The 13,894-nt window shown below is 43.5% G+C and overlaps 1 protein-coding gene across 1 annotated transcript; it reads left to right on the forward strand.

Moving 5' to 3' along the window:
• Positions 1-4,387: 4,387 nt before the first annotated feature.
• Positions 4,388-5,685, forward strand: LOC123430078 (protein G1-like). The gene has a single exon (XM_045113992.1). It carries the CDS (start codon positions 4,595-4,597, stop codon positions 5,375-5,377), a length of 783 nt encoding a protein of 260 aa, XP_044969927.1. The 5' UTR covers positions 4,388-4,594; the 3' UTR covers positions 5,378-5,685.
• The last annotated feature ends 8,209 nt before the right edge of the window (positions 5,686-13,894 follow it).

Here is a 13,894-nt window from a genome sequence, read left to right on the forward strand (position 1 = left end):
CTTGGAAGAAAAGGTTGGCAACGCTATGATCGGATGACACCAACAGAAGCTACCTTCTTGAGGAATGAGGACGTCGAGACCCAGAAGATGGTGACACCCTTGACACTGTCCCAGAATGATGCAACCTTGGCCTACGATAACCAGGGCATAAGATATGCAAGATCATGATGTGCATCGCTAATAGAGCGACTCTATCCTTGCCGTTGTTGTGTCGACAACCGTCGGTTGAGGGGAACCTCGCCATTTGGTCCGTCTCACCATAGTGAGCAGGAAGACGGTTCTCTTCATCCCCCGCTCTTGGTGTCGATAATGTCATCAACATAACTAACACGTTAGAACTCTATCATGCCTTGTCCATTTAATTGCACAAAGGATCGTCCACTTGGAACTCTTGACGCCTTGGAAGACAAGAAGATATTGACAGGATTACGAAGCCAACTGAAGACCCTGTCAACGACAGCCATGAGGAACCACCTTCGTCGGCAGCTCACCACATGAGGAGTCATCAAGGGCTATTTCCAACTAAACCCGAGTCGTTTTGACAAACAACAACAAGAGACATAGCAACACCTTAAGAAGACCGAGAAGACTGAGCAGACTCCTCTCCGAGACACGAAGTTAGCATGACTATTGAATCCGAGAACCCCTAGGGTAGGATGAGTCATGTATCCCATATGCAAAGTCGACTGGTTCTAGTGGAACCATGTTGTGTATTGCTTGTTTTTGCTTGTTTGAGCCTTGATATAAGTCACACTTTTACCCCAAGAAACAATTGCGCGACTATATCTTGACGTTTGTGTTTGGCCTTTCGGCACCTTTTTGATTCCATTTGCACTATACCACCCCCCTTAGGCACTCCCATATATGCTACTTTTCTCTCTCCCTCACAATCCTCGACAAACAAAGACCGGTAGGACAAGAAGCACCAAGGATCCACCTCGACAGATAACTAGCACTAAAGGTTGTGACTAGAACGTGCTCGACCACACACAACCCCATAGCTTTGTGCTTCTCCCTCAAGATTGGAAACCCTCCCTAGACCAACCTAAACCTCACAATCTTCCCCAGCTCAAATTTCTCATCACGTGTTCAATACATGGATTTTCCGGAGCACTTGTTGAGCTCCGATAACCCATGCTTAGCATTGAGTTCATTATGGAACAAGTGATCACGGTAAACGAGTAACCTTCATTTTTAAGCTAGCACCAGAACATTGATGCCATAGGAAGGATCATTCTAAGGATACATGATTTGTAAACAATGATTTGATGTGACTATAGAAGGTGTCTTGAGGATGTAGCTAACCCCTTTGGTGGATTACGGGGACTTTCATGGTGATAAGTGACTTGGTGGAACAAGTTGATAAAGTAGCATAGCCTACATATTCGTGGAGTAAGTTTGGATTCAGTAGGAAAATTATGATTACGAGCTAAACTCTTAGTGGTATAATAAATTGACTTTGTCAAGTACCAGTCATGGATTAATGATGACTTGGAGTAGCAGGTAAGAGTTCTTGTTGGGCATGAGATTTGGATTCAATAGGTCTCGAACTGATTTTTCTAAAGTGTGCTCGACGCGCCTAACTCATGTGGGTGAGCGTCTTTCTCACCCCCTCCAACCGGCATTCCTACAGGGCCGACATATCAATGATGGGATCCTGACCCTTCTTGAGATTGTCCACGAGGTGGCGTTGCAGGGCCATAAGGGTGTATTTCTCAAGTTGGACTTCCAAAAGGCATATGATCGTCTTAATTGGTCTTTCTTGTGGTTAGTGCTCCAGTGTCAGGGCTTTGACGAAAGATGGTGCTCATGGATCATGTAGTTGGTCCCCTCTGATTATACGATGTTAAATATTAATTGCAAGGTGGGATCGTTCTTTAGGTCTTCTCGGGGAGTGAAGCAAGGGGATCCTATCTCCCCTCTTCTCTTCAACCTCGCCGTCGATTCCTTGGCTGGCATCCTCGGCAAAGCCAGGATGGTCGATCACCTTAGAGGGGTAGTGGGACACTTGATCCCTGGGGGAGGTGTCACCCACCTATAGTATGTAGATGACTCCATGATTATGGCGGAAGGGTCGGAACATGACATCTTTTATCTTAAGTTCCTCCTCTTATGCTTTGAGGCCATGTAGGTACTTAAGATCAACTTTGATAAGAGTAAGGTCATTGTTCGAGGATACTCTGCGGTCGAGCGGTAGCAGATCGCGGACAACCTAAACTACAGGCTGGCGACCTTCCCCATTGCATACTTAGGGATGCTGATGTGAGACTCAAGGACTCTGATGAGTGCATTTGACCCGCTGGTGGGGCGAGTCGCATCTCAGGCCAAGCCTTGTTGTGGGCGCTTCACTTATAAGGGGAGTAAATTGGTCCTTATTAGTTCTAACCTAACTAGCCTCCCCATGTATATGATGGGGATCTATATCCTACCGGAGGGTGTCCAAAGCTAGTTGATAAGAATAGCGTTAGGTTCTTCTCACATGCGGCAAACGGCCGCGATAAGTATCATATGGTCAAGTGGGTGGACATCTGTATGCCCAACGATCGGGGTGGATTAGGTATTATAGCCTTGTGCCGCACGAACGTCGCCCTCATGGTGTGATGGGTGTGGATGATCTTGCGGGGTGAGGAGGGCTTGTGGCTGTAACTCCTTCATGCAAAATACGTAAAGGATGAGCCTCTCCTCTCATGTTCGCGCTCAGGGGGTTCCCGGTTTTTTAGATCCATCCAACGGGTTAAGGAGGATATTCAGTTGGGGGTATCCTTCATCATAGGAAATGGAGAAGGAACTCAATTCTGGTTGGAACCGTGTGTAAATGGCGATCCTCTCTAAGTGAGTTTCCCTAGTATGTTCACTATCTGCACGGATCCGATGCTATTGGTTTATGTGGCCTTCCATTATGGGCAATGGAATATCTTTGTTTCATCACACATTTGGGCACAAGGAAACTATGGAGTGGGCAGCCCTCCCGTTGGTGCTGCCAGATTATCCGGGCACCGTATCCTAGAGACTCACACCTTCATCTGAGTTTTCGGTGAGCTCGGCATATCGGGCACTATGTTGCTTGCCCACAATTCCTTCGATTTCTCCTGTGTGGAAGGCTCTATTGCCCTTGAAGATTAAGATTTTTTGTGTGGCAACTATTACGAGACCGCCTACCTTCGGAAACCGAGGTGCTTAAGTGGCAAGGCCCCGGTAATGGCATCCTCCCCCCCCCCCCTATGTGCGGTCCCGAAAACCAGACCCATATCATTTTCTTGTGCACGACGGCACGAGCCCTCCAGACTTCCTTACGCGAGGCATTGGGGCCTGACAGAGAGGCCCTAGACCTTGCGGAGTTCCTCTAGACGAGAGCTACCCAAGCTAGGCGATATCGTAGTTTAATCTAGTTATTCTTTGCGACGATGTCGCAGACGCTATGAACTACGTAATAAGATGGTGATTGAGCGGGTCTTTTCGTGACAGGCTTTTGACTCGTTCTTTAAATTCTTGTATTTCTGCAGCACTAGCTCCCACTCGGTAGACAGCGCGGCCGAGACACAGGATCACGGTCATGCTCGTTGCCCTTATATTGGTACGGCGCGTCCCTTATCTTGTACATAGTGCCGCACTGTGGCCGTCACTCGGGGGCATTTTTCATATTTTCCATTTACTTTTTTTAGGAGTGACTGTGTTGTTGCCACAGCCGTCATATTAACTTTGACTTTAGATGATGGTTATATGGATGGTTGTTTTATTTATAAAACGGTACGAAAGCGAATGATATTATGAGAGTGAAGCGGATGAAGATACGTGCATGCATGTAAAGCTAGGCAGGGCCTCGTACCACATGCATGCATGCATGATGAGAGCTAGCGGTCTGCAGCTAGGCAAGGTACCAATCGAGTGCATGCATGCCCGGGCCATGCACACCGTCGATTCAGAGCTCCGTCGGCTGCCGTGCAAGGACACGTTTATGTGCTATGCCATGCATGCATCTCGAGTCAGACGACGACGAGTCCACTACTTCCACCGGCCACCCTCGTTGCTAGTCTAGCTAGTTAGACAAGGCCAGAAGTATCTTCGCAAAAAAAAAAAAAAAAAAAAAAAAGACAAGGCCAGAAGTAGAATGGAGACCACACAGTAATATGCATGCGTCGTGTTGTGAATTAATCACTAGACTGGCACGACCTCCTTCTATCGATCGAACGAGTCTCCTCCCTTGTCTACTCTTGCACTGATCCTGCAGACGGTCCCTACGTACGCGTGCGGCCGGCCCCCCTCCCTCGCCCGGGGCTCCACAAGATGACCTCATCTTGCACCAGAGGCAGCACACAGCACACGTCCGAGCCCCTACTACCACCTGCACTGTGTCGCCGTCCCCGGCCGGCCGTCGAGTATGCTTTATCATCCTCTGTTCGTCTCAGCCACCATCAATAACTCCGGTTGGTGTACACTCTATATATACACGTTATTCGATTAATCGACCTTTCTCATCTCAAGTCTCATCAGTCGGTGCAGTGGAGTACTGGTACTCTACTGTCTACTCATCTATCTCTTCTGGACCTCTTTTGTGGTTTTTTTTTTTTTTTGAGAGAGAACCTCTCGTGTGGTTATGTCAGCAGCCGGCGGGGGTCCTGGCGCCTCGCCGGCGGCGGCGGCGGCGAAGAGGCCGAGCAGGTACGAATCGCAGAAACGGCGTGACTGGCAGACGTTCGTGCAGTACCTGGCGGCGCACCGTCCACCGCTCGTGCTGCGCCGGTGCAGCGGCGCCCACGTACTCGAGTTCCTCCGCTATCTCGACCGCTTCGGGAAGACCCGCGTCCACGCTCCGCCCTGCCCGGCCTACGGCGTACGCGCGATAACGGCGACGGCGCCGTGCCAGTGCCCACTCCGCCAGGCGTGGGGCAGCCTCGACGCGCTCGTCGGCCGCCTACGCGCCGCCTTTGAAGAGCGCCACAGCCGCAGCGGCAGCGTGCCGCCACAGCAGCAGCACGATGCCAGTTGCAACCCCTTCGCTGCGCGCGCCGTGAGGCTATACCTGCGTGACGTCCGCGATGCGCAGTCTAGGGCGCGCGGCATCTCCTACCACAAGAAGAAGAAGAAGAAGCGCAAGCTTGACGCTGGAAGTTGCACGACGGAGGCCTCGTCGACCTTCAAGAACGGCGGCGGCGCGGACGCGAACTCGGACGGCGAACGCGGGCACACGACTACCATGACAACGATGGCTAACGTGGCGCCGGTGCCGCAAGCACCGCCACCTCTGCCACCTCTGCCGTCATGCCTGGCCGGGATACCGTTGGAATGCTACGACACGGGAAACGTCGTTGGGGGATCTACTGGCGCCAGCTGCTACGGCGGCATATACTTGCCGTTGCTCTTCAACACATTTAATTAACGTCTTCGTAGGCTCATAGCTTAGCCTCACTGCCTCGTAGTGCCAGTAATATCCGATTATAATCAACTTCGAGTGCGTCGTAACGTTCGCTTTGCTTAATTTTTAGTTGTTCCCATCATTCAAGTCCTCGTGAAAATGAGATAGCTTCCAACAAACGATTTCTGCATGCGCCTAGCAATTGTTTGCAAATCGTATATCCTTCTATTTCGAAATTAGTTTTGCTAGGTCGCGTGAGACTTGGTTGTGTCTCAGTTAATACTATATTTGTTTCATTTTGTATGAAGATTTATACGATTTTCAGTTGTTCCCATCATTCAAGTCCTCGTGAAAATGAGATAGCTTCCAACAAACGATTTCTGCATGCGCCTAGCAATTGTTTGCAAATCGTATATCCTTCTATTTCGAAAATAGTTTTCGCTAGGTCGCCTGAGACTTGGTTATATAATTCAATTTTTATAATCTATTTTGTCTTCAAACAGAACAGATTATAGTGTAGATTATAAAAACTAGATGGACAGATTATTAAAAACTCATAATCTGCTCTACCCCAGCTAAAGTCAGATTATGGATTGCTAATGACCTATTATCCTTGTAAAGTTGAAAATAATTACAATCCTACCACCGCCACTCTCCTTTTTTTTTAAAAGAACAGAGTACAGACATGTCATTATGCAATGTAAAACCTGAATTACAGTTTATATAATCTCACCTCCAAACATATCCATCTAGATTTTTTTATAAACCAGATTATATAATCTATTTTTATAATCCAGATTATCATAATCTATAATGGTCCAAACAGGACCTATGTCTCAGTTGATACAATATTTATTTCATTCTGTATGAAGATTTATACGTTTTTCTCTTTTTATTTTTTTTTCTTATATACGATGTCACTTTCATGAGCATGCTATGGTCGAGAGCTCCGACGGAATGCAAATACGGCCAACCATTGGTTCTCGACGCTTTCTCTATTTCTCGACATCAAACTTTTGCAAAAGATGCAACAACACGAGGTGATCGACTTTGTTGTTAAAATATATCACTCCATGCAAAAATAATGAAAAAGGGGATGGACCGTTTTGTGCGACCTGCGCGGGATGATTTTCACTTCGATCTGAAACACTGCATATACGTTACCCACAAAAAATCACAATTCCTGAAACTTGGTTATGTCTCAACTGATACTATATTTATTTGATCTTCTATAAAGATTTATATGATTTCTTTTTCATTTTATCTTTTTCTTATATACGATGTCACGAGCATGCTATGGCCGAGAGCTCGGTGGAATGCAAATACGGCTAACCGTTGGTTCTTGACGCTTTCTCGTCTTGTCGACCTTAAATTTTTACACAAGATGCAACAACACGAGGTGATCGATATTGTTGTCAGCATATACAACTGCACGCAAAAGTAATGAAAAAAGGGATGGATTGTTTTGTGAGACCTGCGCGGGATGGTTTTCGCCTTGATCTGAAACACTACATATACATTGCCCACAAAAAATCATAGAGTCTGACTATATCACATCTAAATTATGATATCAGCAAAAGCTTTTATTTACTTTATTTTCATTTCATTTTCTTATTTGTCTTTTTCATTCTGGAAAAAAATCACATAAAAGGTTTTGAACTCGTGATGGCACACTAGTCTGCGCAAGCTCCTACCACTACAACCAACAGATATCACTGATATTTAGGAAGAGAGGACGTATAAGAGCACATAATAGCGTCGAGTTTAGAAGACGGTCTTGCAATTTATTGAAACCTTTTTGAAAATTATGAATAATTTTATAATTTCGAATAATTTATAGAACACAACCCATTTTTAAAATTTGAACAGTCTTCGTAGAATGTGAATAAACTTTGTAGTTTCAAACATTTTTTAAAGAAAAAATTTGGTATTCCGAACATGTCGATGCTACGACAACCGGCAGGAGCCATAGGGTTGTTTTTAAACTAACGTTTGTGCTTGCAGATGCGTTTATTACATTGCTAGGTTGTAGCTTTAGTACTGATAGCATAGATAGCACGACAACCTCGATGGCGGCACAATGATGAAGATCATGATGATGGATATCAGGGTGTGGTGCCGGTGACGATGAGGATCATGCCGGTGCTTTGGTGATGGAGATCAAGAAGCACAAGATCATGGCCATATCATGTCACTTAAGAATTACATGTGATGTTAATTCTTTTACGCACCTCATTTTGCTTAGAACGACGGTAGAATTATAAGGTGATCCCTCACTAAAATTTTAAGATAAAATTGTGTTCTCCCGGACTGTGCACCATTGCGCCAGTTCGTCGTTTTGAGACACCACGTGATGATCGGGTGTGATAGACTCAACGTTCACATACAACTGATGCAAAACAGTTGCACACGCCGAACACTCGGGTTAAACTTGACAAGCCTAGCATATACAGACATGGCCTCGGAACACAAGAGACCGAAAGGTCGAGCATGAGTCATATAGTAGATATGATCAACATGGAGATGTTCACCACTGAAACTATACTCAACTCACGTGATGATCAGACTTGAGTTAGTGAATTTGGATCATGCAACACTCGAATAACTAGAGGGATGTCTATTTGAGTGGGAGTTTATAAGTAATATGATTAGCTAAACTCAATTTTCTTGAACATAGTCTAAGTAATCTTTACAAAAAATTTATGTTGTTGATCAATGGCCCGCACAGTAGCAACCCTGAATTTCAATACGTTTCTAGAGAAAGCTAAGCTGAAAGATGATGATAGCAACTTTGTAGACTGGGCTCGAAATCTAAGGCTTATCCTTCAAGCTGGGCAAAAGAATTATGTCATTGATGTAGCACTAGGAGATGAACCACCCGCTACGGTTGAACAAGATGTTTTGAACGTTTGGCAAGCTCGTAAGGATGACTACTCATTAGTTCAATGTGCAGTTTTGTATGGCTTAGAACCGGGACTTCAACGACGCTTTGAACGTCATGGAGCATATGAGATGTTCTAGGAGTTGAAGTTTATCTTTGAGAATAATTCCCGGATCGAGAGGTATGAGACCTCCGATAAATTCTATGCTTGTAAGATGGAGGAGAATTCGTCTGTCACTGAACATGTGCTCAAAATGTCTGGATACTCAAACCGTCTAGCTGAGCTGGGATCGATCTCTCGCAAGAAGCCATCACTGACAAAATTCTTCAATCACTGCCGCCTAGCTACAAGAGCTTTGTGTTGAACTATAACATGCAAGGGATGAATAAGTCACCCGGCGAGTTATTTGCGATGCTGAAAGTCGCTGAGTCAGAAATCCTAAAAGAACAAGAAGTGTTGATGGTCAATAAGACCACTAGTTTCAAGAAGAACGGCAAAGTCAAGAAGGGTAACTCCAAGAAGAGTGGCAAAATTGTTGCCCCTTCGACGAAGAAACCCAAGGTTGGGCCTAAGCCGGAAACTGAGTGCTATTATTGCAAAGGGACTGGTTACTGGAAGCGCAACTGCCCCAAGTATCTGGCCGATAAAAAGGCGGCCAATGCCAAACAAGGTATATATGATATACATGTTATTGATGTGTACCTAACCAACTCTCGTAGTAGTTTCTAGGTATTTGATACCGGTTCTGTTGCTCACATTTGCAACTCGAAGCAGGAACTGTGGAATAAGCGAAGGCTGGAGAAGGATGAAGTGACGATGCGCGTGGGAAATGGTTCCAAAGTTGATGTGATTGCCGTCGGCACGGTCTCATTTCAGTTACCATCGGGATTAGTTATGAACTTAAATAATTTTTATTTAGTGCCTGTGTTAAGCATGAACATTATATCTGGATCTTGTTTATTGTGAGAAGGTTACTCCATTAAGTGTGAGAATAATGGTTGTTCTATTTATATGAGTAATATCTTTTATGGCCATGCACCCAATTTGAGGGGATTGTTCATATTAAATCTCGATTGTGATGATACCACTAGTAGAAAAAAGGCCTTTTGTCCCGGTTCATAAGGGCCTTCTGTCCCGGTTTTGGAACCGGGACAAAAAGGTCGTTACTAATGCCCTTTGCCTTTAGTCCCGGTTCTTACACGAACCGGGACAGGTGGGCCTCCACGTGGCCGATGCGGCCAGGCCAGGCAGGGGGGGGGGGGCTTTAGTCTCGGTTGATGACACCAATCGGGACCAAAAGGCATCCACGCGTCAGCACCTGGGTGGAGCTGAGGTTTTTCTTAAAGGGGCTGGTTTAGGGGTTAATTTAGGTTGTTATTAGCTAGCTAATAGAGAAAAGTGTCCTCTTTTATATATCTCTGTGCTTGGTCATCCGTCGTGCTTTGTCGAACATATTTACAAAATGTAGACACGAGTTACATGCACATATATGCATCTTTTTTACACTATATCATTTCATATCATTTTCGTCGAATGGCAATAGTATTCTAATCGATCATCTAACAACTCATCATCAACTTAATCATATACCAAGTTATCATATGATACACATAAAATAAAACAGAGAAACATCATAATATATATAGTCATCATATGCATCATGCATCCTAATTAATCGATCATGTCAAGTAATAATATAAACTAGAATAACTTGTCTCTCATAAGACCTAGTCCTCGCTCTTGGATATAATGTCATAAAACAGAATAACACCTATGGCTCCATGATGAATCACAGAGATCCAACGGTCTCCAGCTTGTGGCTTGCGAACCTTCTTTATTTCTCTCCATGCTTCAATTTGGAGTCTTTTTGATCTTGATTTGAAGTTAATCAAGTATGGAGCATAGAACTCAGCCCTCAGCGGGCTTCTAATTCTCATTTGACCTTCTGGGTCCATTAACGGAGGCACTACATCACGTGGCAGTTGATGTTGAAGAACATAATAATAACCTAGTTAGCAATGTAATCAACACCATTTATGCAATAGTGGAGCGTACTTAATGAGGAAACTCTTACCAAGACATTTCGGCGAATGTCATCTGGACTCAACCTATGCACTAGTGGTATGTAAAATGAATAATTTTGGCCAATTCTAAAATGATACGGGAAGGTATCCCTAGAAGCGAGAACACCAGCAACAAGAAAGTGGAGAAGATGGTCCTTCTCCTCCCAAGTTAGATGTGATCCATACGTGTAGTGTGTCGTGTCAATTAATTTTCGTAATTCAGTCGAAGCAACGAAATAAGATCTAAATTATAATTTAACAAATTTAGTATATAGATGAACACCAACTATTTCTAAATATAAATGTAAATTACTTCACATGGAGGTAAGACAGGAAGCATATCATCGACAACCACCCAAATTTTGTAATAATTTAATGTTTCAAAAATATTTAGAAATTTTGAATTGTCCACAAGATGTGGGCATTATATAAACCATTCAAAACGACCACATGTGCTACGATCATTCAAAGGACAATTTGGGTTGTTGTGGTTGTTTGTACAACATGTAACATGATATAATTATAACTATGGCCCAATAACTAGGAACCTGCAACGTGTGGCCAAAGTTTTAATAGACGATGAACACCACATGACATGTAAATTGCGAGAGGAAAACGGATTAACTACACCAACTATTTATAAATATAAATGCAAATTACTTGACAAATATGGTTGAGAAACTTACATGAAGGTAAAACAGGAAGCATATCATCGACAACCACCGAAATGTCGATGTTGCGTGGCATATTATCTTCAGGACGAAGATCGAAGGTGATTTCCATTCCCTTCTGAAATCCATATGGCTTGCAAAGATCTTACCACTTTGGGCACCCAAATTCTGTTTGAAAAACTGAATTAAATACTTGGATAACAAATGTTTGACCATGTATAGTCCTCAGCTTAGCGCTCCTCGTCTCAATTCTCTCGTGGTCTTCAAAACCGAGCCTCTCCAACACATATCTTCTTGCATGGCAAGGGAGGTACATATCGCCGTTCTCGTCAAGCTTCATGCTGAAGAACCTATCGTCTCGCAGGTGAGGCATTTTGCACATACCCCGAGAGTCGCCGCAATATTCACACTCGCAATATCCATCGTCAGACATTTCCTGTTTTAATGTGGTAAATATGTGTAAACAACAATATAATCGTGACACACTATATATATCGAAAGAATTGAACATCTATATATAATAACTCTTCATGGTGGCATCATGCATCATCATATATAACAACAAGTCCTACTAATTAATCATCATCATACATAGTTAAATAAAGTGTGTCACGATTATATATAACAACAAGTCGACGTCGATGTGGGAACTACTTCTATATATAGTTAAATAAAGTAGTTTTATTAATTAAATCAACTAGTTCAACTACTAAGCACTTACTATAAGTAAATAAAGTAGTATTTACTAAAAACAAACTACTTCTATATATAGTAAAATGAAGTAGTTTATTAAATCAACTAGCTAGTTCAACTATATATGAAGCACTTACTATAAATAAAATAAAGTAGTACTTACTAAAAATAAACTAGTTTAAGTATAGTTCTATTATTCTTCTAACTAATTATATTAAACACTTTCTCTTCTTATTTTTTCCTTTTAACATATTCCATCTTTTCATATATACGAACATACAAACATGCATATTCAACAATAATATCACCAAAAAAATCTTTTAACAGAAAAAAAATCTTTTAACAGAATAACAATAATATACGGCGACGGTGTCGGGGACGGCGACGGCGACGGCAACGGCAAGGTGCGGCGCGGGGCGGGGCGGCGCGACGACGGTCGACGGTGAGGTGCGGCACGGGCCGGGGCTGGGCGGCGACGGGCAGGGGCCGGTGGCGTCGCGGGGCACGGGGCGCGGGGCACGGGGCGGCGACGGCGTCGGGGCGGCGCGGGACGGCGCGGGGCGACGACAGCGACGGCGAGGCGGAGATGGACGGGCAGCGTGGCAGCGTCGGGATCGAATGGAGACAGGGGGACAGATCAAAATTTCTAAACTGTCGCTTATATAGCCCCACCTTTAGTCCCGGTTGGTGGCACCAACCGGGACCAAAGGTCTCTTTTCAGCAGCCCAAAGGGCGGGAAGCAGAGTCATTGTGACCAGTTGGTGGGACAAACGGCACCAAAGGCTCCTTTTTGCATCCCAAAGGGCGGGAAGCAGAGGCATTGGTACCGGTTTGTGGCACAAACCGGTACCAATGCCTCCCTTTAGTCCCAGTTAGTGCCACCAACCGGGACCAAAGGCATTGCGCGGTGCGGTGCTATGTTTAGTCCCACCTCGCTAGCCGAGAGGGGCTCGAAGTGGTTTATAAGCCCTGTCAAACCAACCACTTCGAGCTCCTCTCTACTGCAGGCTTACGGGCCTAAATTCACTCTTTGTTCTTGTGGGCCTATTGGGCCGACTGCGGGCCTGCATCCTGGCCCTAGTAATGGGTTTCTAGTCGTATGCAGGCCGTGGTGGCCCTGTAGGTAGCACTTTTTTTTAAAAAAAATCCTGTTTTTTGCTTTCTTTTTGTTTCTAATTACTTATTTATTTTGTCTTACGATAATTCTTTTTGCTATTAAAGTTTGTAACAAAATTCTAATTACTTATTTATTTTCATTTATGATAATTCTTTTTGCTTTTAATGTTTTGAACAAAATTCTAATTAGTTATTTATTTTCTTTTATGATAATTATTTTTGCTATTAAAGTTTTTAACAAAATTCTATATAATTTTAGTTTCAATAATACTAGAGGCAAAAACTCGATGCACTTCGTGTACAAAACGGACAATCTCTTTGGAAGTATCAGGGTTTCATACGGAAACTCGTCGGTTACAAAGGGATTTCATTTTTTTGAACTTATTTGAACTCCATAGTTTTGATGTGTTCAAAATGCACCATTCAAAGCCACATCATCAATTTACAACCCATTTTGACTTCATTTGTTATTTTTCATGCATTTACTAATTATTTGAGCTATAAGACCATGAAATTGAAAAGCATTTGAAATGAACTCTGAAAAGGTTTCAAGTTGGCATGGTATCATCATTTCACCCACATAGCATGTGCGAGAAAGTTGAGAGGGTTACGGCAAAAACTGGATGCACTTCGTGTACAAAACGGACAATCTCTTTGGAAGTATCAGGGTTTCATACGGAAACTCGTGTGTTACAAAGGGATTTTATTTTTTTGAAATTATTTGAACTGCATAGTTTTTCTGCGTTCAAAATGCACCATTCAAAGCCACAGCATCAATTTACAACCCTTTCTGACTTCATTTGTTATTTTTCATGCATTTACTGATTATTTTGAGCTATAAGACCATGAAATTGAAAAGCATTTGAAATGAACTCTGAAAAGGTTCCAAGTTGGCATGGTATCATCATTTCACCCACATAGCATGTGCGAGAAAATTGAGAGGGTTACGGCAAAAACTGGATGCACTTCGTGTACAAAACGGACAATCTCTTTGGAAGTATCAGGGTTTCATACGGAAACTCGTCTGTTACAAAGGGATTCCATTTTTTTGAACTTATTTGAACTCCATAGTTTTTCTGTGTTCAAAATGCACCATTCAAAGCCACATCATCAATT

This window comes from Hordeum vulgare, chromosome 2H (genome assembly GCF_904849725.1).
Source record: "Hordeum vulgare subsp. vulgare chromosome 2H, MorexV3_pseudomolecules_assembly, whole genome shotgun sequence".
In the NCBI taxonomy this organism is placed as follows: domain Eukaryota; kingdom Viridiplantae; phylum Streptophyta; class Magnoliopsida; order Poales; family Poaceae; genus Hordeum; species Hordeum vulgare.